We start from the raw sequence: 20,594 nt of genomic DNA, 5'->3' as shown, positions 1-20,594 counted from the left end.
TGCTGAACACTGGTAATCAATTTTCTGGTAATGAGTCAGTTAATAAAGAGATTCCCCACTGATAAAACACAGCATATGAGCCTATGAGAGTGCAAAGGGGAGAATGTCCTCTCCCATGGACTCAGCTTCTAGAGAACCGGGATTACTGCCGTTAGTACAGAGGCAGTGAGTACTGATCTTCTGAATGTGCCCTCATGTGAAGTAAATGCAGTATGAAAAATCTAAGCTCTCCTGGGCAATCAAAATACCCCTAAATTAAAAAGTCAGAGAGATCAGACCCAAAATGTGCAGTAAAATAAAATAGAGTTTCAGAGTCCCAATCGGAGGACCTTTGTCACAAGACTGCAGAGTCGGGCTGTGTTCTCCAGCCTCTTTAAACAGCACAGACAGCTCTGCTGGGCGCCAGCAATGCAGCCCACTACTACCCACTTCCGACACTGCAACAGGAGGGATCTTCTCATGAAAACCCATCTCTTAACTTCATAAAATAAAGCAACAGAAATACAATGTACCAAAATGTGTTTCAACCCAATTCTGTGAGATCAGTCAACTGGACAATATTTGTATGTTTGAATTGTCAAGGACCTAGCCCTTGTCCATACCATCTCCTGCCCCCATTTTTTAGATAATATGACATGAATAAATAGGTCAAAAACACTTTTGAAAAAAATGTTTATTTCTATTTATTCATTTGTGCAAAGACAGTATCACAATAAGAGGAACATGTTTTTAAGTTTAAAATTAATTTTCAGTTTTGAAAGGTTCAGGACTTTGTCACTTCTTCCTACCTTACACTGTTAAATGCTTCACTCCAACAAAACAGCAAACAATAAATTTATCCCCTAGTTTTCTTTAAGGTTGTATTAGGATAATTAGAATTAACTCTTTAGAACCTGGGTACTATTTATAGTAAGCTGGAGATTTAATCAGAATGATACATGTTAGAGTGTTATAAAAAGGAATGAGAATTTTAAAAAGGACAAATTTTAGGGCAATATCAAATTCTGAGGCAGAGGAAAACCCTCTTGGGTATCCTTCAAAGTTTTAAGACCCCTCCCTTCAGATTCAGAATGAAAATATTAGGAATCAAGAGACCACACTGGTGATATGGCCCATGGTAGCTGCATTAGATTAGGGATAAAGAAGTTTCCACATTTTTAGGAAAGAAGCCAATGGAAAAAAGGCCTGGAAGCCACCTTAAACTCATACCCATGGCAGATCAAATGATGCTGACACAACTGTTTCCCCTAGAAAGGTATTATCGCGTTGCTAACTTTCCAAGGCTTAGCCCCTGAAGTGTCACACTGCCACCCTCCCCTTCTTTCCATCACCGGTTCTAAGAGCAAACCTCTCAGAGGAGCGGCAATACAAGCTGGGATCTCAAGAACACGGGGACAGCAAAGGGGCTTGGAGGCTCTACTTGTTTGTCATGACATACAGTGTCCAATGAAATGGCCAGATAATCTAAAAAAGGATTGTTAACTCCTTGCACTTCCTTGGGGTATACTTACTAAACAACTTGTGTGGTTTAGAAATATGCCAATACTACCTACTACTTAGACTCTCCTGGATATAACTTTACTTTTAAAAAGAATATGTAATAGGCTACTAAACAAAAATAAAATTCTATTTGCTCTATAATAAATAACTTATAGTTTACTGTTTTTACAAAACAATTCCTTTCAGATACTCTGATTAACCTTTAAGTGACATAAAAAAGTTTCAATATTCTTTAATACAAATATTTTGCACAATTTAAGATACAGCCATTGAGTTTAGCATATTAAGGAAAAATATGAAAAAACATAACAGGAGAATGGTAACTCACTGAGAACTTATGTACCTAGTAAAGTTTAGTTTGTTTTGGATTCTTTAAAAAAATTTAGGCCCAGAATTTTAGCTATCCTAATTACCATCCCAATCAAATAGGATATCTATGTGTGGATTTTAGATAGCAGATAAAATATTTTGAACTAATAAACGAAAAGACCCACTGATTGGACTGTTTAAGAATCTGTTTTACTGGGTTTAAATAAGGAATACTTGAATAAAGTAATATATATTGAGTTCCACTGATTAAAAGTGCAGTTTTAAAAACTCTGCTTTTGTGGTAAATTTCTAGACAAATTATAAATGCAAAGCATAAAATATTGTACTGTTTGCAGGTACTTGTTGGAGAAGTGAATGCTTAGTTTTCAAACTCAAAATTCTGACCTTTCAAAATAATAGGTTTTTAAAGCAATTTTTTTGAAAATCAGCATTTGCTTTTAAGCTCTTAAAATGTCAACTTCAATTAAAAAAACCTTACAGATAAGTTAAAGTTATTCCTTTCAGTCTTAATTATTTTTTACTTTCAACTATATATTCAACACAGAACCAGTTTCTCAATAAACATCTAATGAACAGTTTCAATGTAAAATAAAACTAGGCAATCTTATATAACTTCTACAGAAAGTCTAAGTATGATTTATCAAAATTCAGAACTAAATTTCTATAATAGTGGAAAACTTTCAGTCTCTTCTTAACATTCAAAACCAGCAACTGCGAGACTAGAAAGTAAGGAGATGATCAAACAGATTTCAGTACTGCCCGACTTCTTCTAAAGTGATGCACTCTTTTATCCTAGAAAAGACAGAGAACAACCTTTTTTACTTCACTGAAATTTCCTATTATTACTATGACGTAAGACAGTTGCAAATACTTAATGCATTTATTTTGAATCTAAAAACCATACAAATAGTGAGAAAAAAGGCGATCATTTTGAGAAGCATTCCTGAACTCTAGGAAAATAAGTCTACCACAGTGGCCAGTAAATTCAGATATAGAGGACTTAGGAGTCAAAATTATTTGATGCAGATTTTTAATTAGTGATTTGGCAGTGATGCCTCAAAGATAACTGGTGGAAATAGATGTAATTTAAAAATTTTTTTTTTCACTATCTGAAGTACATCTGGTAGAAAACATAGCTTGTGAATACTACTACAGTTCAATCTGAAATTTCATGTGTTTAGGTTAAAAGATATGTTTTGGCACACTGAAAGGAACTAGTTCATTCTTAATGGTGATTAAGATACATCATTCTATAGGAAATGAGAAAAATTTAAAATCTATGCAAAATTTTCTTTTCATGTATGTTGCCTAGAGATGTGCAGATAGAAGAGAAAGTGAGGCCTTACAAAAGAGGAGTGAGGCTACATCAACAGTAATGACAAACAGCATATTCCTGCTTTATACACAGTACCCTTTCCCTAAGGATTAAATTCAGTTGTTTAATAAAGACGACTTCTGGAAGTTATATAATCTATCAACCTTATCCTATTTACATGAAAGCCTAGGAAAGTGGTCACAAACTCAAATCTCTTCAGGGATCAAGTAGGAAACCTATGAATATGAAGAGGCTGGAATCAAAACAACAAAGAGTAGAATTTAACATGGAATTTACCAAAGAAACATGTTATACCCCATCTCAATGCATTCAAATTCAATTATGAAAACAATATTTAGCCAATCAAAAACTAGGTCTGGATGCCAAACAATTATAGGCTGCCAACTTCTGACTCCTAGTCCAGAAGGAGTAGAAAACAGAGGATCAAAGGGAGGTTTTTACCTAATACCAGGTAAAAACTTACGTTTAAAGATTCTATTTTCATCTTTGCAAACAAATGATTGAAGTGCTACCTATTAGCTCTTCTGAATTTTTGGCAAGGTAAACTGTTATATAATCCCAATACTTTCCTTTCTAAATTGTACTATTTTAGTAGGCTAAAGCAACAAGCGAACAAATGTCAACTTTAAATGAGAATTTACTCCCTTTTGTGAAGACAGTGAGCTTAATTCTACTTTGGCTAGCTTTACACTTCTGCATTATGGGAAGTCCTTAGTGTACTCTTTTAAAAGGCTTTAGTCTTTCTCCTATGTCCATTCATAAAAGGAAAAATGCTATTCTCCTTGCCCTGTTTTAAGACAAAGCCAGGGTAAAATGTTGCAGACAAAAGTCTGGCAGTTCCTCAAAAGATAAACAAAGAGTTAACTTATGACTCAGTAATTCCATTCTGAGGAATATACTTAAGAGAAGCAAACACTATATCCAGGTAACACATTATAGAGGGTATAACTAACATGGCTGGATTGCAAATGAGATTGTGGCTGAAAGAGGCTAGTTTAGGGACATAAATGTCAACTGAAAGAAAGCTAGAGAATAATCTAGAAACTGAATGACACAGTAAGCCTGGAGGTGGATGAGGATTCTGGTTAATAATACAAATAAAATAATGTACTTCTGGGAGCTAAAACAAATGCACATCACTATTAGAAGGTTGGTAATATGGTGATATATGGGAAAAATACAATTAATGTAACTTACTGATATTCTTGCATCATTGTCAAAGAAGGTACTATATCAACACTAAGGGTCAAAAATAGGGAAGGTTTTATTTCCTTTTGGATTAAGGAAAATGTTCAAAGGTTTACTGGAGCAATGACTGCACAACTCTTTGATGAAAGTGAGAGCCACTGAGTGTACACTTTGGATAGACCGTACAAAGCACAGAACTGTAAAACACAATGAGCCATGTGGTAGAAGATGGACTGTGGTTAACAGCACAAATAGGAGAGTGTTCTCTCATGAACTCTAACAAATGCACGATACTAATATATGGTATTAACAGTAGGGGGTGTATGGAAAAAACATACCAAATGTAAGCTATGGACCACAGTAAGTGGCAAAAGTCTGAAGATGTTTCATTACCTGTAACAAATGTTCAACACCAATGCAAGGTGGTGGCGGTGGGGTGATATATAGGAATTCTGTACAGTATATATGATTATTTTGTAAGTTTACAACTTCTCTATTAAAAAATACATATTAAAAAAGTCTATGTCTACCAAAGAGTTGCACATGAATGTTCACAGACTTATTCATAATAACCAAAAAGCAGAAATACCCAAATGTCCAACTCATGAATGGATTAACAAAATGTTAATAAATAAAAAGAAATGAAGTGCTGATACAAGCTAAAACATAGATGAATCTTATAACATAATGCTAAATCAAGAAGCCAGACACAATAAACCATATATTGTATGATTCCATTTATATATGTCCAGAACAGGCAAATCTACAAAAAGTAGATTAGTGGTTGCACAGGGTTGGAGGGGCTGGGAGACTACGTGGAATAGCAATGGAAAGGGGGTGATAAAAATGTTCCAAAGCTGATTGTGCTGATGGATGCACAACTCTCTGACTGCCAAAACTTACTTTAAATGGGTAAATTCTATGGTATATGAATTACATCTCAATAAAGCTGTTATGTAAAAACATAGAACACTTGCCTTTACTAAGAACAATATTCCTTATCTACTGAAGTGAACAGTTAGTTCCTTTTCGTATTCCTAGACTCAGAATTTGAGGGACCCTAGATCTTTAGTTTTGCCTTCTCATTTTAGACTTGTAAAAAATGGAGTCTAATCAGATTTACTGATTTGTCCAAAGTGGTGAACCAGGATCAAAAACCAGGAATATCCTAAATGCAAACACCCATATTATCTTCCACATCACCAACAGTGAATCAATTTTCATTTCCTTCTAGTCAGCTCTTTTTACTGCTTCATGCTAACCTCTTATTCCCCCAATTTTTCAGGTATGTCATCTGAGTGAGCAATTTTTCTTCCCCATCATCCAATACCCGGGTATTCTTTTTAAAAAAATTATTTTTCTATTTTTAACGAATCAATTATACATATTAATAAAGCAAAAATCCATCCAAAGAGTACAGTCAATGGTATTTGGTATAATCACATATTTGTGTATTCATCGCCCCAATCGTTCTCAGAGTGCTTTCATTATTCCAACAGTAATAATCAACAACAACAAAAAATTGAAGTCATCACCTCTCACTCTCTCTATGCCTTGCCTGCTGTACATAGCTGCTCTTCTTTTTTCTTCTCTAGTATATTTGTACTTGTATTTGTAAAGACAGGCATATATATGGAATATTACCCATATTCATGTTTTAAAAGGTTTTACTATCTTATACAGTCCCATTTAGGTTTTTAGCTTTCCTTCTAGTAATATACATGAAATACACATGACCTTAGACTTTTCCTTTCAAGCACTGTCATACCCATTCAATAGCACTGCTAGTTAGAAACAACGTATGTCTTAACCATTTCTATTCATTTCCAAAGGTTTACAAACTTTTTATGAATTCTACACAGAATAAACCTCAGGTGTTGTTCCGCTTTCTACATCTACATTACGTCTCTTTTACTATTTGGGAAAGATAACATTTCCTTTCAACTCTCTTCTCTCATGCACCCTTTCAATTGTAAGCCTCTGCCAAAGGTTTCTTCCCTAAGGACAAACTACACTGTATCCTGGTTTGAAGAGCATAAAATACACTGCCAGGCAAAACCAATGCACAATAATTTGGGTTACAGTAAAATATCAGCAGTTAGTCAAATGCTCTAAAGTAATTTCAAAACACATAAAATAGAAAAAAAAGGGGTGCTTCAATGCTGACAAATGTGGGTTTTTTACCCCCTGAACACTATTCCTTGCATACCTTGAAGTAATCATCTTGGGTAACAAGAGAGTTTCTCAGTCTGTTCTCGGGGTTAAACAGACAAGATACCACTGTCTGTATGCTTCGGTCCACAGATTTCTGAAACACAGAAGTTTCCAGTACTCTAAGGTGTATTTCTCACTGTTAACGAGCTTTTTTGGAAAGCTGAACACACACCTTTATAAGCTAAAGAATTCTTATACAATGAGTAACTGTTACTACATATTACTTACAGTGTAAGTCTTCTGCCAAATTAAAAGTAGTATTTTTAGACACTTAATGACAGAATACTACTAAAAGAAAGTTGAATTTTATTAGAACTCAAAGATATTTTTAAGGCTCTTTAGTTTTTCTTGTTTGATAATAAACAGTGAACTTCAATGTTTCAAAAAAAAATGCAGGACAAAACCTGATAATATAATTATAATGCAAGCTATTTTAGTATTTTTTAAATTAATTTTTCATCATATTTCAAATCAGAGGGTTTCTTTTTCACCCTATGGTTGACTATTCTCAACATTTTCCCCCAAGAAACATGTATATGAAGTTCACACAGGCCAATGGGAATCCATCGATGTTATGCGTATTCCCAGCGTATCAGTCAATTCTACACTCTCACCCATTCAAGAAGAGGTGAGAATTCAAGAGAGAATTGTTATTGGAGGAGCCTGCTCTAATGATAAAAAAATAAACCACTCTGCCCATTTCAGCATTTCAATTATTATAATGACTATACCACTCTTGAGGACTGCTACCATAAATAATGTTACAAATAGTAATTGTGTATTTTATCTAGTTTAGTAAATATGTAAAATTGTTAAAAGACAAGGTATGTATAATTCATCCTAATCCCTCTTTTTAAGAATAGAATTCTTGAGGAAATCTGCCCACTGCATTCTGCCAAGTCATATTCATACAATATTTATTAAAGTACAGCAAAAAATCCAAAAACTGAAAATGCAAGGGAAGAAAGGACTGCTAAAGTCAGAAACCTTATATATATAACACACATATATATATTGAAAGTTTGAGACTCTGAAATTTCATCAGCCTTTACATATTAACTGCTGAATTATCAATTACTTTAGTTCTATAATTTATAGCTTACATATTTAAATTTAGGTAGAGAAGATGCTTGCTTCCCAAAGGATCAACATTAAAACTTAAAAAAATATACAAATATAAATATTAATAAACAAAATGATATGTTTGCCTTTTGTGGGCCATTTCCAGAGGATGGAGTAGCTTCATGAACTGAGCATTCAGTTTGTAAAACTTCAGTTCCTGGATCAACTTCGTTACAGTGGTAGTTAACAGCTGTATAAGCCGCCTACGTTTAAAAAGATAAAAGTGTAATTAAAGAAATATACAGATAGATTTCTAAGCAATCTAGTCTTCAAAATAGTGAGCTGATATTTGAAAGTTTAAATGTGGGTTGTGTTGAAATTCAATTACATTGTTTCAGAAACTGAAATCATTGAAATGAAATTAAAAGGCATCCCTTTATTTTGAAATTGTCTTCTAAGTGTCACCATAATCAGAATTAGGAGGACTCAAAGAATAAATAAATTCCAATATGCAGGAAGGGAGTGCCTGGGAATTTAAACTCTGATTACATCCTTTAAATATCCAGTACTGAAGAAAGGCAGAAGAAACAATAATTCAGCCATTTTAGAGGTAGCACCCTCTTTTGTTTTATTCCTTTTCTTATTTAACAATATTAATAGCAATCACATTTCTCCATTTCTCTTCAACAGATTTTCTATGGCTAGCAAAACCAGAGGCAGATTTAATGCTAATCCTTAATCCATATTAACACTACTCTTGGATTATATATTCTACCAACAGACAGTGAGCACCTACTGCGTACAGGACAGCCACTGCTCTAGCACATAGGAGCAACTTCAGAAACAAAAAGCACAGTTTCTCTGATTGGGGGGACATAACTGGGTTAAGAAATTAATAAAACAGAACATATAATACAAAAAAGCACTTGAAAATATTTCTAGGCATACATAATATGGCAAAAAAAATCAGGAAATATATATGTCTTTGGCTAATTCGTTTTACCGGCGGTATAACATAGCTCCTTTGTTCCCCAGCAGGCCACTGCTGTGGCATCTAAAAAATAAAGGAGGAAACAACAGTTATTTAAATATTCCTGCACAGAAAGATTGATAACAATGTTCAGATATTTGTCATGCTGGTTTCTAAAACTTGTTATTGTACTAAAAGAAAAAGAATGGAAGAAGTACTTTATGTTTCTAATATCTGAGGTTCTTGCTACTACTTTGATATACAAACTCTACTTTCTCCTGAATTTTCTGAAATTGGCTATCAGGAGAACTCATAGATAGTAGATCTACATAGGAAGAAATTCAAAGACTATTTTGTAACAGCCAGCTAAAATAAATACTATCAAATGCAATTGGAATTTGGTGCTCTAAGAATTAGGCATTATTTTATTTCAACCTAGTCTACTAGGAAAAAAAAAGTGTAAAAGCAAGCCTGGATGTTTCAGCTATTTAACAGCAAAGATGGAAGAATACATATTAAAATATAGAAGGGACATCACAGGTTAACAAGTAATTCTAGGGAAGCAGATTTGGCCCAATGGATAGGTGTCTGCCTACCACATGGGAGGTCCAAGGTTCAAACCCCGGGCCTCCTGACCGTGTGATGAGCTGACCCACGGGCAGTGCTGATGTGCGCAAGGAGTGCCATGACACGCAAGCCCTGCGCACAAAGAGTGCACCCTGTAAGGAGAGCCGCCCAGTGCGAAAAAGTGCAGCCTGCTCAGGAATGGTGCCACACACATGGAGAGGTGACACAGCAAGATGACACAACAAAATGAGACACAGATTCCAGGTGCCGCTGACACAAGCGGACACAGAAGAACACACAGCGAATGGACACAGAGAGCAGACAACTGGGGGGGGGGGCGGGGAGTCGGGAAAGGGGAGAGAAATTAAAAAAAATAAATCTTAATAAAAAAAGTAATTCTAGAGAGAGGTTCTTATTCAATACATTCCTTTCAAATAATCATTCTTTTATTTATAAAAAATCTGAAGGCCCTAATTTCAACTAATTCTTAATTTTTTTTCTTAAGTTTTAGGGCACACTTCACTATTTCAAATGATAAACTATTTGGAAAATTTATGCAAGGTAATTAACAGCCTCAAACATATTCCGAAGTAAATGATTTTTGTTCCCTCTAAAAATTACCTGGTAATTATACACAGGCAGCTGGTATCCAGTGATGACCTGTACTGGTGAACTTGGATAAGGAGGAGGATATGTCTGAAAATAAAGTTTAAAGAAAGACTAGATTAACAAGGTAAACTAAAAAAGGAGGAATATTATTGTCAATTTATTAACAGTATGAAATTAAGAAATCTCAATGTGGTCATCTCTCTATATAAAACAATGCTGCATTCTAATTAAGTGGCTATGATTTCATGAAGAGAAAATACATTCTGTCCAATGTTAGCCTTTTGAAAGGGGTGGGGGGGGGGATAACTGCTGAGAAAAATGACCAATTTTGCCAGCCTAAGTTCCAACTTAGGATAAACCTCTTATTTGTATATATATCTGAACCCAGAAGTTCTTTCTTGTGATAAGGCTCTATTAGGACGGATTTCCATGTTAATGCTGTACTGCTACATCTATTATTTCTTTGTTAAAAACACTTAGACAGTTTTGTATTCCACTGACAATATTTTGGGATAACGTGTCATCCTCCTACAGACTTTATGTCTCTTTCTGTATTTCATATCTAAAAATTAAGGGCAGTAAATCCATTGTCAACGTCTTAAATGTCATTGTACAATGTCTTATATGTCTCAACAAATAATTATTGACATGACAACATACAGATAGCAGATACATGAAAACATCCAAAATAAGTAATAGTTCACATGGAACATGAGAAACAAGTAGAGCTTTTCTTTTAGCCATGTCCACAGCAAGAGAGGTAAGGGAAGATATACTCTACACTTCAGGTAAATGGAAAATGTAAACAAATGAGAGACACTGTTTTTCACTATTTTATTTCTTTACTTTCCCACAAAGAAAATGTCTTTTAAATTAAATAAAAATATAAATAAGGAAAGAAAAGCTATTTATTATCATAGGAGATAATAAGTATGCCAAATCTCACTTAAAATATTAAAACGACCAGAACCAGGTAAGTTATATGCCAGAAATTCATCGACTTTACAAATACAGTTAAATCCATTAGAAACTTATCCATTCTACAAACCACCAATCTTTATGAGGATGCATCTGAAAATTATTTCAAATGAGAATTAGTTGGAAGAATTGCTAAGTTTGGAGAATTAAAAAACCAGACTGGTAGATGAGGAAAGCTGCCTTCAAATATTTTAGGAGGTGTCATACAGAGGGAAAAAAGAGACTTGTTCGATGTGATGACAAAGGTCAGTTGTAGGGTAACGTTTACCAACTATACAGAAGCAGATTTTAGCTTAGTAGAACGAGAGATTTCTAAGAAAAGCATAGCTTAGTAGAACGAGAGATTTCTAAGAGAAGTAACAGATTTCCCATCAAAGTATTCAAACAGTATATATTCCTTCTTATTAGGGAAGTTTTGGATATAACTCCACAGTGGGTAGAAGTGAGACTGGCTCACTTTTAAGGAGTCTTCCAGTTCCAGTATCTCCAATACTATAATAAACAAAAACCAAGAATGTAGGTAATTCTTACCTGAACATACTGAGTTATAGGATTCATCATGGTTGGAGGTTGCATGTAAGTTTCAGTGTTTGGATTATTCCAAACATTCTGAAATTGTGGTGGAGGAGGAGGATTAAAAACCAAAGGACGTGGCTGCACATGATAAGCACCTTTTTAAACAATAAAAAGAAAACAAAGCCTAATTTTAGTTCTCTTAAAAATTACACAGATGTCAACAATGATTTTTTCCCCTTTACTCACATAAATTTTGTTTCCTGATTGCAGGGCCCAGTTTCAGCTTTTTACCATGGAAATTTATCTGTGACTGAAAATAAAATAATTCAAATAAATTTTCAAGGCTTTACTTCCAAGACTTGGGAAAATATCCCAAGTCCTCTAAAGTTTCTAACTATCAGAGAAGATGAGTGGTGAAAAAGTCCAAGTCAAAATTTGTTACCATAAAGCTGCTTTACTTACCGTCTCTACTCTAATCAAGCATTAAGAGATATCAAATGGAATTTTATCAAACCTTTTCACCCTGTCTCCAACCCTTCCCTTTTTCCAATTCATGAAACTAGGTGCCCAGTCAAAAATAAACAGACTTTAACAGGCTGAGTAAGATTAAGTTTGGATTTCAAATAGGAAGTGTATCTTTCTCTATATTTTATACAATACTGAGTATATCCAGGACTCAAACATTACATCAATAAGCTAAACAAGACATTTTTCCATGAGGTTACTTACTTCTACTATCTTCTGAACATCCACGTCATTATAAAATGAAACAAATCCATAGCTAGAAAGGCAGATACATGAAGTACAAAATCACTATCACACAGTACATGGTTTAAAACTTCTAGTGTTCTATTAAATAAGAGTAGAAAGTGACAATAAAGGATAGATAATATATTGAGATAAATATTTGTAAGACGTACAAAATAGACCAATTCTCTCTAAATATAAGTGCCTTTTTTTCTTACACTGCTCTACGCCAGAATGTGCTAAGATTAACAGAGTATGGGAACCTCATTCATCAGATATTCAGGTTCATATCTACGAACCTGAATTTAATGTATTATCTACAGCAGGATGGTTAAAATTTAAGATGCTGTGAAACGTGGGAAGAAAACAATTCTTTGATAAAAATGATTAATCCACTTATGTGAAATAAATAAGATATATTTAAATATAAGCATTGGGAAAATGTTTGTATTTAAATGAAAAAGCTGGCAGGAAACTGCTATTCTCTACATGAAGGAATTTACAATCCAACAAATTCATTTATACAAGCATAAGAGTGCCAGTTTCAAAGTCTTTCATACTGCTGTTAATTTATACCGAGTGGATGTTTTACTCACCCTTTGGAAACACCAGTTCGATCCGTGATTATCTTCACTTCTTTTACTGAACCATATCTAGCAAAGAAACTTCTAATTTCGGTTTCATCCATCTATGGAACAGAATTTAACTTCAAGAATAAAAATTCAGCATTCAAAATTTCAATTCTACTATAAAGAAGGTTTGGTAAGGTGGAATTATCTTCTCTCAAGTATCCCCCAAACTATCTGTAACACTTTGTCAACGATATTTCTAGACTCTGGGTTAAATGTACAATCAAATCCAAACCAACATGAAGTTCAAAAACCTCAGGTTTAAAACAAGGCCAGAAACCCACTGTTTGCAACATATTTTAAAATAGAAATGAAATAGGAATACAATACCCTAACATCAATTCCACCAACAAAAACGGTGTTTGGCATGATTTTGCCTTCTGGTAGAACGTAGCCTTGGCTGGTTGTAGCTGATGAGGATTGAGTGCTGGCCTCTCTGGAGACAGTTGAGTTTGGAGTCTCAGGATTTGCAGCAGACTGTAATTTGGAAAGCAGACACCATAACTAGTTACATGTAAAAACCATACACAGTATGAAATATAATTTTTGCAAAAGTATGAAATATTTGTTTAAGAATTACTTTCATAGTGAATTATTCATCAATACAGCTTAATTCAGGTTCAGCATATAAAATAATCAGGTAAATCACAGTGAAATTTTAACAAACGGGTGTAATACTTCAAACCCCATGTTGCTCATTGCCACCTCTTATACAATGTTATAACAGGTTCTTGACTTTATATTTAGTTTGAGGAAATAATTTGTGAACTGGTAAAAGAGAATTAGAAAAGTTGAGATTTGTAAAAACTGAGGTTGTTTAAATCATCTTATTCTATATCAATGAACAAGTTTTCTTTTCACTAAGTATTAAAACAAAAAGCATGATAAATCTTTAAGAAGAAAAGGCAACTAAAGTAAAACAAAAAAGCTGCATCAAAATGAAAATGAGCATCAAAAATTTAAATAAATTTGTTTTGCTAATCTTTCTAGTCATCAAAATTAACATGGATTTTATAATTTTAACACACCCTCTTGGTATGCCTGCTTTACTTTGAAAATAGACCATTCAAACATTACAGTGCCTGCTTAAAAAGTGCTTATAATTCTCTTTCCTAATGGTAGAATGTTCAAAATATCTTTCTTTTGAAATAATTTTCTCCCTGCATAACAACAAATCAGTTCTACAGATAATTCTGATTTTTACATTGGGATGATATAAATAATGACATCTTTATTTTCAGAGAAAGAAACACATAAAACTCATTATTTTTCTGCATTCTGGTCAGAAGAGTCTGTCTTTAGTCTACCACAGCAGACACAAAGGTTAATGTACAGTTTTTTGAAACTACTTGTAACGTATACGTTGGAGAGAAAGTATTAGTAGCATAGTGGAACAAAAATTGAATTAGTCAGGAGATCTAGGTTCAGGTCCTTTATCAGGGTATAAGCCACTTACTTGCCAACTGTGCATCTTTAATTATTTTGAGAAGGAAATGAGGTTAACACCTGTGAATTACTTTAGTAAAATAAGAAGTGCTATGACAAATAACTTATTGTCTTCTTATTTGAATTTATTTTCAGTAAGTTTTCAAAAAAATCAGTTTCTTTCAGATTTCCACTATTTACTGACTTATAAGTATTTTATCAATGAAAAAATAAGTTGGAATTTCAAGAAAATATTTGAAATGCATTTATGTAGTGCTTATTGATTTATAGAAGATAAATATAAAAGACTGCAAAAGAGATAAAGCTATTACCCACATTTCAGCTTGTGCAGGGAGACAAAAACAAGGACAAAAGAAACTAACTGAAATGTAATTTTTAATAAATGTAAGCATAGTAGATATTAAAGACTAAGGGCAACAGTTAAGAAAAAGAGTAGAGTTCCTGCTTTGTTAATTAAATGCTAGAAGTTACTAATAAATTTAAGATTTTATACTTCTAAATAATTACAGGTGAAACCAAAGCTGTCAAATCACTAAATTTGAGGGTTTCTTTTTCCCTATTGAGTTTATATTTGCTATATTTGAATACTTCCTAAGTTCTTCCTTTTTAACTACAGTACACTGACATTTAATGACAAAGAAATGGGAGAGTAAAAAACAATTTCTGAAGTTCTTCCTTTTTTAACAAAATGTCTTATAATTTAAATTTTCTTTCGAAATGAGAACACATAAGCTACATATCTTGAGCTATAGAGAAATAGGCTATGGAAAAATCCAGCTATGACCACATTTGCTTTCCTTGTGGACAATGTGCCAATCCCTCCTCAATTACTTCATTCAAAAATCCAAAGCACAAATAAAACAAAACAGTTTCCAAAACACTTGCAGGCATTCCTCCTTGTCAATTTACCCTTTCATTTGGGGATACTCTTTGGGTACCTTTTTATTTGCTGACTAAGCTATAGCACATGATATCAAGTTCATGTACATGACAGTAGGTGATACACTCCTAAAGCGTAGCACCTGACTACAACACTGTGCAAGATTATAAGGGATTACAATAGTGTTAAGTGGCTCTCAACTAGAGGGAGATTCTGTCCCCCAGGAGCATTTGGCAATATCTGGAGAGATTTTTGGTTATCACAACTGGGAGGCATTACTGGCACCTGGCAGGCAGAGGCCAGGAATACCATTAGACATTCTAATTAAAATGCACAGGACAGCTCTCTCCAACAAAGAGTTATCTGGTCCCAAATTTCAATGGGGTCTATGCTGAGAAACCTGGGACTGTGCTGCCAGAATTGAAGAGGAAGATGATTCTTTGGGAAGAACTTGATTTTCATTGTTCAGTGAAGTTAAGTATTTTCAGGACCTCAGTTTCTTTGTTTGAAAAATGAGTGGCAGGAAAAGATCTATATGTCCTTTCTAATTCTCATATTCCATTTACAAAAGTAAAATGTATACTTGAGACAACGAAACAGTAATCTGGGCAAGAGAAAAAAACTGTTAGGTATTACAGGAAGTCTGGTTTTGGCTTGAGTTTTACAAATTGACTACACGTATTAAATGCAAAATTCTTCAAATCGCTTTACCAGTGTCCTAAGGTAAGGTCTTAAATGAAGGAAGACACCATCATGTCGTAGTCATCTGCCAGCAGATGGTGCTCAAAGCTAACATAGTAAGCAAACTACATTTTAACAAGACTCAACAGCAGATTTAAAAGCCTGTTCAGTGACAAATTACCCTAATAGATTTCCTTAGAAGGACCCATGCGTGCATTTCCAGTTTACTGTACCTAATTGTGGTTTTTAAAAAAAGTATTGCTAGAATTTTGCATCTGTTTCAGGAGGTGCTAGGGGAGAAGTGGACCATCTTAACCAGGTTTTGATATTTAAATGGTACTAGCTTTGTGAAATGCATTGGAAAATATTCTTTTTTTTTCTCTTCTAAGTTTTTTGTTTTGTTTTGTTTTTAAGAAAAGAAGAGTGATTGAATTTTCTTTCTCCTCTATGGGCGTGTCTGTGTCTTAGAGTATGTGTGTGTGTGTCACTTTCTCACGTACTCTCACATAAATTATATTTCTCTTAAGTTTGAAAAAACTCCCAGCCAGGCATCTTTTGAGCAGTTTCTGTCATAGTTACTGACTGATCTAGTCATGTGGTCTATTAAGATTGTTTTGAAAATTTACATTTCTCTGGAACATAGTCTTTGTGCGTGTATTTATATACAATTATTTAAATACAATCCCTCCACAACCAAACGGGCAACCTTTGCTTACTTTTAAACTATGACCAAAAATACTCTACAAATGAAAGCTTAGGTTATTACAAAAATTTTGATATTAAAGAAAATTAATCCTAATCAATACCATACTGAAAATAAATTGCATTCAATGTAAGAAGTGATTCTTTTTTGCATTGATCCTTTCAAGTGTGTTTATGGGTTTTGAAATGAGAAATGTTGGAATATAAGATTGGGATGAGCTTGGAGGCCATCACACATACAATTCTCATTACTACTGTTCACAGCAATATATCCTCTATTTGCATAACCAAGTAACAAGATTAACTGAAACTGAAAAAATTGTTACTAAAGCACAGCTCCTGGGATGTCAGCTCCTATGACAACATTACTTCATTCAATTACTATGTCTACATGTAAGCAAACAGATTTTATATATATATGTTGACCAAGAAAAATGTCTATAATTTGTAGTCATCAAAGTGATATCCATAGCAGGAGAAAGGAGTTAATAAAAATAAAAGCTAAAATTAAAGAAATAGGAAAATGAAAATCTGAATAAAAACTATTACGTAAACCCAACAGTTGGTTCTGGAAGTTGGGGGAAAAAGGACACCAACCAATAAACAAATAATCCTGGCAAAGCTAAGCAATAGAAAAAAGCAAGCAAAAACATACATTAGTCATGAAATGGGGGATTTGTTCACAAATTACAAGAGAATGTTATATATAAATTCCATGGAAATAAATTTGGAAATCTTGATGAAGTGGCTAACTTTCCAGAGAAATGTAAAATTTCAAAACAATCTTAATAGAAAGACCACTTGACTAGATCAGTCAGTAACTATGGCAGAAACTGCTCAAAAGATGCCTGGCTGGGAGTTTTTTCAAACTTTAAAGAAACAGAATTTAAGTGTGAGAGTGAGAAAATAACAAACACACAAATTCCAAAACATAGAAACACTCAAAAATAAAGAAAGGAGAAAGAAAATTCAATCACTCTTCTTAAAACAAAACAACTCCCAGAAAAAAAAGAGAAAAAGAATATTTCCCAATGTATTTCACAAAGCTAGCACCACTTAAATATCAAAACCCGATTAAGATGGTCCACCTCTCCTGGAGCACCTCCTAAAACAGTTGCAAAATTCTAGCACTACATTTTTAAAAACCCACAATTAGGTACAGTTTAAACTGGAAATGCACACATGGTTCATTCTTAAGAAATCTAACACTGTAATACACCACTGAAAAAGCATTTGATGAAATTCAGTGTTCATTTTTTAATTAAAAAAAGAATCCAAGTAAAACAGAAATAAAATCTTATTTCCATCTATCTAATTCTAAGCCATCATCAGGCTTAAAGTGAAACACTGGAGTCATTCCTGGTGAAATTAGGTGGAAGACGAGGGCACCTTCTTATCACCTCTATAAATTTTCCACTATATGTATCAAAGGGTCGATATTAATATAAGTGAAGTTCTTATAAATCATTAAGAAAAAATCTAAATATCAAAATAGAAAAGTAGACTAAAATAAAAAAAAATTAAAAAAGTTAATGACCTCAAACACATACTTGTACACTGATGTTCACAGCAGCATCACTCACAAAAGTCAAATGGTGGAGGCAACCAGTGTCCATTAACAGATGAGGCACAAAAATAATGGAACATTACACAACCATATAAAGGAATGAAGTTCTGATACATGCTACAACTTGGACGAACCTTAAAGGCATGCTAAGTAAAATAAGCCAGGCACAAAATATTTTATGATTCCACTGATATGAGCTATCTAGAGTAGATAAATTCATAAAAACTGAAGGTAAAATACAGGTTACCAGGGATGAAAGTAGGGAATAGGGAGAATTACTGCTGAATGAGTTGAATTTCTGTGTTTGGGATGATGAAAAAGTTCTGGAAATAGTTAATTGTAAATGCACTTAATGCCGTCAAACTGTCTACTTAAATGAGGTTAAAATGAGAAATTTTATGTATATTTTACCATAATTTTTAAAAAGTTATAAAAAAGGACATCAACACAGTGAACTATCATTTCCAGCTATTAGATCGGCAACCTAAAAAATTATAATATCTCTTATTGGAAAAGGTATGGAGAAGAGATCTTTCTACACGCCATCAATGGGAATTTAAGTTTACTAAGAGCAGCTTGGAAAGAGATATTATAATTTGAAAGTGATAAAATGTGCATAATCCTTTTACCCCACTCCTGAAGAATAGATCAAGCATGCCGAGATATTTGGACAAGGATATTCATTATAATATTACTACAGTATTGAAAAATTATTAGAAAAGAATTTGGTAAAATAGTGGTAAAATCGTATACTCTAATAGTTATATATTTCAAAGTACTTTACATTTATCTTTAGAATAACGCCTATGGTAAATGAAAAAGCAGGTTGTAAAGCAGTGTCAAATAGCATAGTACAACGTTTGTTAACATAAAATTTACCTGTCGACATGTAACATGCATTTAAAAAATCTGGCAGGGCATACAACAAAATTTTCAATCATTCTAGATGTTGGGATTAAGACGGATCTCTATTTTGATATTGGTTATTTTCAAGTGAGTAAGCACTCTACTTTTATAATCACAAAAATTATTTAAAATACTAGCACTTCCTTTATTACCTCTAAAAATGGAGGAAAAATCTGTCAATATCTATTCTTTATAACTCAATAATGATCAGTAAATATGTGCAAAATCATGACATAACTTAGTTATCTTCCTAATTACAAATGCTTATAGTAGTTACACATATTGCTCCCCCCACCGTTTACCTCTAAAACAGGAAAAAAATGCCAATTAACTATTCTTTATAACTCATGATTAATAATTACGTGAAAAATCACATAACTTTTATAGTTATTTCTGTAATTACAAACGCTTATAGCATTGACACCTATTGCTCTTCCCCCTTTTACCTCTAAAAACGGAGGAAAAAATTGTCAAGAACTATTCTTTATAACTCATGATTAACTTAAATAATATTTATGTGAAAAATCACATAACTTTTATAGCTATTCCCATAATTACAAACGCTGATAGCACTGACACCTACGGCTCCCCCAGCCCCTTTACCTCTAAAAATCGAGAAAAAGGGCAATTAGAAATAACTATTCGTGGAATAGGGGTCCTTTTTTGACCTAACGGCCGACGTGCAGCGTTTGATCGCGCGGTGCACACTCGAAAACTCACACAAAGCGATGGGAAAAGGGCACTGTTAGACGGAGCACCTTCTAAAGCTCCGGTTTATCTAGAGGAAAAGACGGTGTGCGCCCAGGTAAGCGCTTCGGGAACACCCCCGTGGGTCCGCGGGCGGAGCCCCGTGTCCCGGCCTCCGCCTCGGCTCGGGAAACCCCGTCCCCGCCACGCCGTCCTCAGGCCCCGCGGCGGCCCCTGGCCCGGCTTCCCCCGGCCTCCCCGGCCTCCCCGGCTTCCCCGGCCTCCCGCGGTCGCCCCTGCCCCGGCGTCCCCCGGCCCGCGGCCGCCCGCCCGCAGCCCTGAGGAAGGCCCGGCCTCGAGGCACGCCGCGGACGCCGGGGGACGCCGAGGACGCCGGGCCCAACGCCCCCTGGCGGCCCGCCCGCCGAGGCCCGCCCGCCTCAGGGCCCGCCACGCGGACGCCGCGGCCTCGCCGGCGCCGGGCGGGAGCATGGAGGCCGCGGGCCCCGCACGTGGCTGAGGAGGGCCGAGCGCGTCCCGCCGCCGCCGCCGCCGCGCCCGCCCGCCGGGCCTCCCCGCCCTCCCCGAGCCCGCGGCCTGCGCCGGCCCCGCCGCCCACGCCCGGGGGGCTCCGCCCGCCGCCCCCGCCCCGCGCCCCATTGGCCCAGGGGGGTCCCCGCGGGGCTCGAGCCCTCGGCGCCCCTCGACTCACCATGATGGCGGTGGCCGAGGGGCACGGCCGCGCGGCGGGCACGACTGGGGCTGCGCTGGCCGCCCGCGCCCGGCTTCGAGCGCGCAGGGGACGAGTGTCGGGGGACGGCGAGCGGAGGCCGGGGCCCGAGGACGCGGCTGCGAGCGGCGGCGGCGGACTGAGGCGGCGGCGGCGCGGGGGCGCGCGGGCGCGGGCGCTCAGCCAATGGGGGCCGCGCCCGCCGGCGCGGGGGCGGGGGGGGGGGGCGACGCGGGCACGCGGGCACGCGGGCGAGGGCACACGCGGGCACGCGCGGGCCTGCGGACGCCGCGTCTAGTCAGCCTTTACCGTCCAGGGCGGCGCGGCCCTCCCAAGATGGCGCCGGCGG

General features: G+C 36.0%; 1 protein-coding gene across 1 annotated transcript; it reads right to left on the bottom strand.

Moving 5' to 3' along the window:
• Positions 1 to 653: 653 nt before the first annotated feature.
• On the bottom strand, positions 654 to 20,272 carry DAZL (deleted in azoospermia like). The gene is made up of 11 exons (XM_058290883.1): positions 20,228 to 20,272; positions 12,977 to 13,123; positions 12,614 to 12,705; positions 12,000 to 12,051; positions 11,517 to 11,580; positions 11,286 to 11,425; positions 9,789 to 9,863; positions 8,634 to 8,684; positions 7,777 to 7,893; positions 6,564 to 6,662; positions 654 to 2,622 (listed from the first exon to the last, which is right to left on the bottom strand). The coding sequence occupies exons 1-11, from the start codon at positions 20,228 to 20,230 to the stop codon at positions 2,569 to 2,571; spliced, it is 894 nt and encodes a 297-aa protein (XP_058146866.1). The 5' UTR covers positions 20,231 to 20,272; the 3' UTR covers positions 654 to 2,568.
• Positions 20,273 to 20,594: the final 322 nt, after the last annotated feature.

Source organism: Dasypus novemcinctus, chromosome 31, assembly GCF_030445035.2.
Source record: "Dasypus novemcinctus isolate mDasNov1 chromosome 31, mDasNov1.1.hap2, whole genome shotgun sequence".
Classification (NCBI taxonomy): domain Eukaryota; kingdom Metazoa; phylum Chordata; class Mammalia; order Cingulata; family Dasypodidae; genus Dasypus; species Dasypus novemcinctus.
The sequence above is the reverse complement of the archived record's forward strand: the minus strand, read 5'-3'. Positions and strand labels throughout refer to the sequence as shown.

Excerpts from the sequence above, each read along its gene's own strand:
- DAZL (XM_058290883.1), bottom strand. Across the intron at positions 12,052-12,613 it reads CGAACTGGTGTTTCCAAAGG|CTATGGATTTGTTTCATTTT; the intron begins GTGAGTAAAACA and ends CTGCCTTTCTAG. Across the intron at positions 7,894-8,633 it reads GGAGCTATGTTATACCGCCG|GCGGCTTATACAGCTGTTAA; the intron begins GTAAAACGAATT and ends TTTTAAACGTAG.